Source organism: Lolium rigidum, chromosome 7, assembly GCF_022539505.1.
Source record: "Lolium rigidum isolate FL_2022 chromosome 7, APGP_CSIRO_Lrig_0.1, whole genome shotgun sequence".
NCBI lineage: Eukaryota > Viridiplantae > Streptophyta > Magnoliopsida > Poales > Poaceae > Lolium > Lolium rigidum.
The window spans coordinates 342,357,456-342,359,194 of NC_061514.1; the positions used below are offsets into that span (position 1 = coordinate 342,357,456).

The following is a 1,739-nucleotide window of genomic DNA, read 5'->3' on the forward strand; positions in this document are numbered from 1 at the left end:
AACAACGTCGAGGCCAAAAAGGCTCCTTTTGGACTTTTTATGCTATTCAGGCCTTGTTGTCCTCCTTTTGGACTCCACTTTGTGCCCTACCATGTGCAAAGTGTGATGAACTTATTTCAGACTTCAATTTAAGGCTGTAATTTCGTGCAAATTTGAAGCTCAAATTTCTCAATTTCCTAAAAATAAACTAGGCCGCGCCGAAAATGCGTCGGTCCGCTGGAGCCACCCCAGACGCAAACGGACGCACGACCATTTCCGTGTCCGGCAGGCGACGCAAACGGATGCCCGTGGATAATTTAAGCGTCCGAAATGCGTCGGACCCCTGGAGATGCCCTCAGAGTAAACAATTTGTTGCATAGGTTCTTTTGATCTTACCCTCGAGGAGATACTAGTACGGAGTAGTAATAATAATTTTACTACTCTACTTCAAAAAAAAAAAAATTTACTACTCGCACTGTTAACACTGGTATATACGTACATATGGACCTTTGGCTCCACGAAAATGGACGACTCTTATTCACCTACGATACGTACCATACCCGAATCTGTAAAATATCACAATGGTACATCCATCTGATAATCCAGCCGGCGACCGTAGGAGGCTCAACAAGAATTGGTCAATTTAATCAGAAGGCCGGCAACTGGACCCTGTCTTTACAGTTGCCCGTCATCGGCAGCGGGCAGTCGATGAGCTTCTTCCCGGCGCGGTCGACGCACTGGTACACCTGGAACAGCTGCGTCTCGCCGGCGGCGCCCCTGTTGCACTCCAGGTTCGCCGTGAACCCGGTCCCCTCCTTGATGGCGTCCCTGATGCTGCTGAGGAAGTAGGTCTTCTCGTCCGACGGCGCGATCCCGGCGCCGGCGAGGATGGCGGTGAGGTTGTGCTGCGCCTTGAAGCCCAGCGCCGCGGAGAAATAGCCGTGCTGGTCCAGGCCGGAGCAGGTGCCGTGCTTCTTCCACTCGTAGCTCCAGAACTCGAAGCTCTTGCCGCTCTTGCACGCCAGCGTCGGCCAGTTGGCGTCCAGCCCCTTGAGCAGGTCCGTGATCGCGGTGATCTTTAGGGGCTCGCCGTTGTTGCAGTACTCCGGCCAGCACTTCTTCTTCCGCTTGGTCACCATCTCCAGGGCGCCGCCGCCGACCTCGCCCCGTGTCTTGCACTTGGCGTAGTTGGGCCACATCCCGTGGATGCCGAAGTCCGTCGCCGGCTTCCCCGTGTCCGGGAAGCAGCACCCCTTCTTCGTGTCACAGAAGGATCCAGGCCACTACAAACCAAACAAGTATCATCAGATTCTTCGCCTTTTCTGGAAGCAATCTGGCAAACTTTAGATTGAACTCCACACAAGATGCGATCTTCTGGCTGTGAATTGATGAAGGGTTTTTACTCACTTGCTGAACGAGGTAGAAGAAATCGAACTCCTCCGCCGAGGAGACGGCGACGAGACAGAGCAGCAGCAGAACCGCCGAGAGCGCAACGATCTTCATCTTCTTCGCGTACTTTGGTGATGAATTGTTGTTGCAGCTACTTATAACACGATCGATTCTCTCGAGAACAACAAGAACACGCGACGTGGATGTACAATCGTACGGTGCTAAGGTACTAATGGGGATCGGAGGAATACGCATCCGGTCTAATGGGGAATATTCCATGCATTTGCCGGGTTTAATTTCGTGGGAACGACGTGCACGCAACAAAAGGAACACAGATTTGTTCGACCGTCGTCTACGCGGAGAGATAAACA

General features: G+C 52.5%; 1 protein-coding gene across 1 annotated transcript; it reads right to left on the reverse strand.

Moving 5' to 3' along the window:
- Positions 1 to 386: 386 nt before the first annotated feature.
- Positions 387 to 1,516, reverse strand: LOC124676880 (ribonuclease 1-like). Its single transcript, XM_047212897.1, has 2 exons — positions 1,387 to 1,516; positions 387 to 1,262 (listed from the first exon to the last, which is right to left on the reverse strand). Exons 1-2 carry the CDS (start codon positions 1,480 to 1,482, stop codon positions 627 to 629), a joined length of 732 nt encoding a protein of 243 aa, XP_047068853.1. The 5' UTR covers positions 1,483 to 1,516; the 3' UTR covers positions 387 to 626.
- Between the last annotated feature and the right edge of the window lie 223 nt (positions 1,517 to 1,739).

Coding starts and splice junctions, on each gene's coding strand:
- LOC124676880 (XM_047212897.1), bottom strand. CDS start 1,482: ATGAAGATCGTTGCGCTCTCGGCGGTTCTGCTGCTGCTCTGTCTCGTC. Junction 1,263..1,386: donor TCTTCTACCTCGTTCAGCAA/GTGAGTAAAAAC, acceptor TTTGGTTTGTAG/TGGCCTGGATCCTTCTGTGA.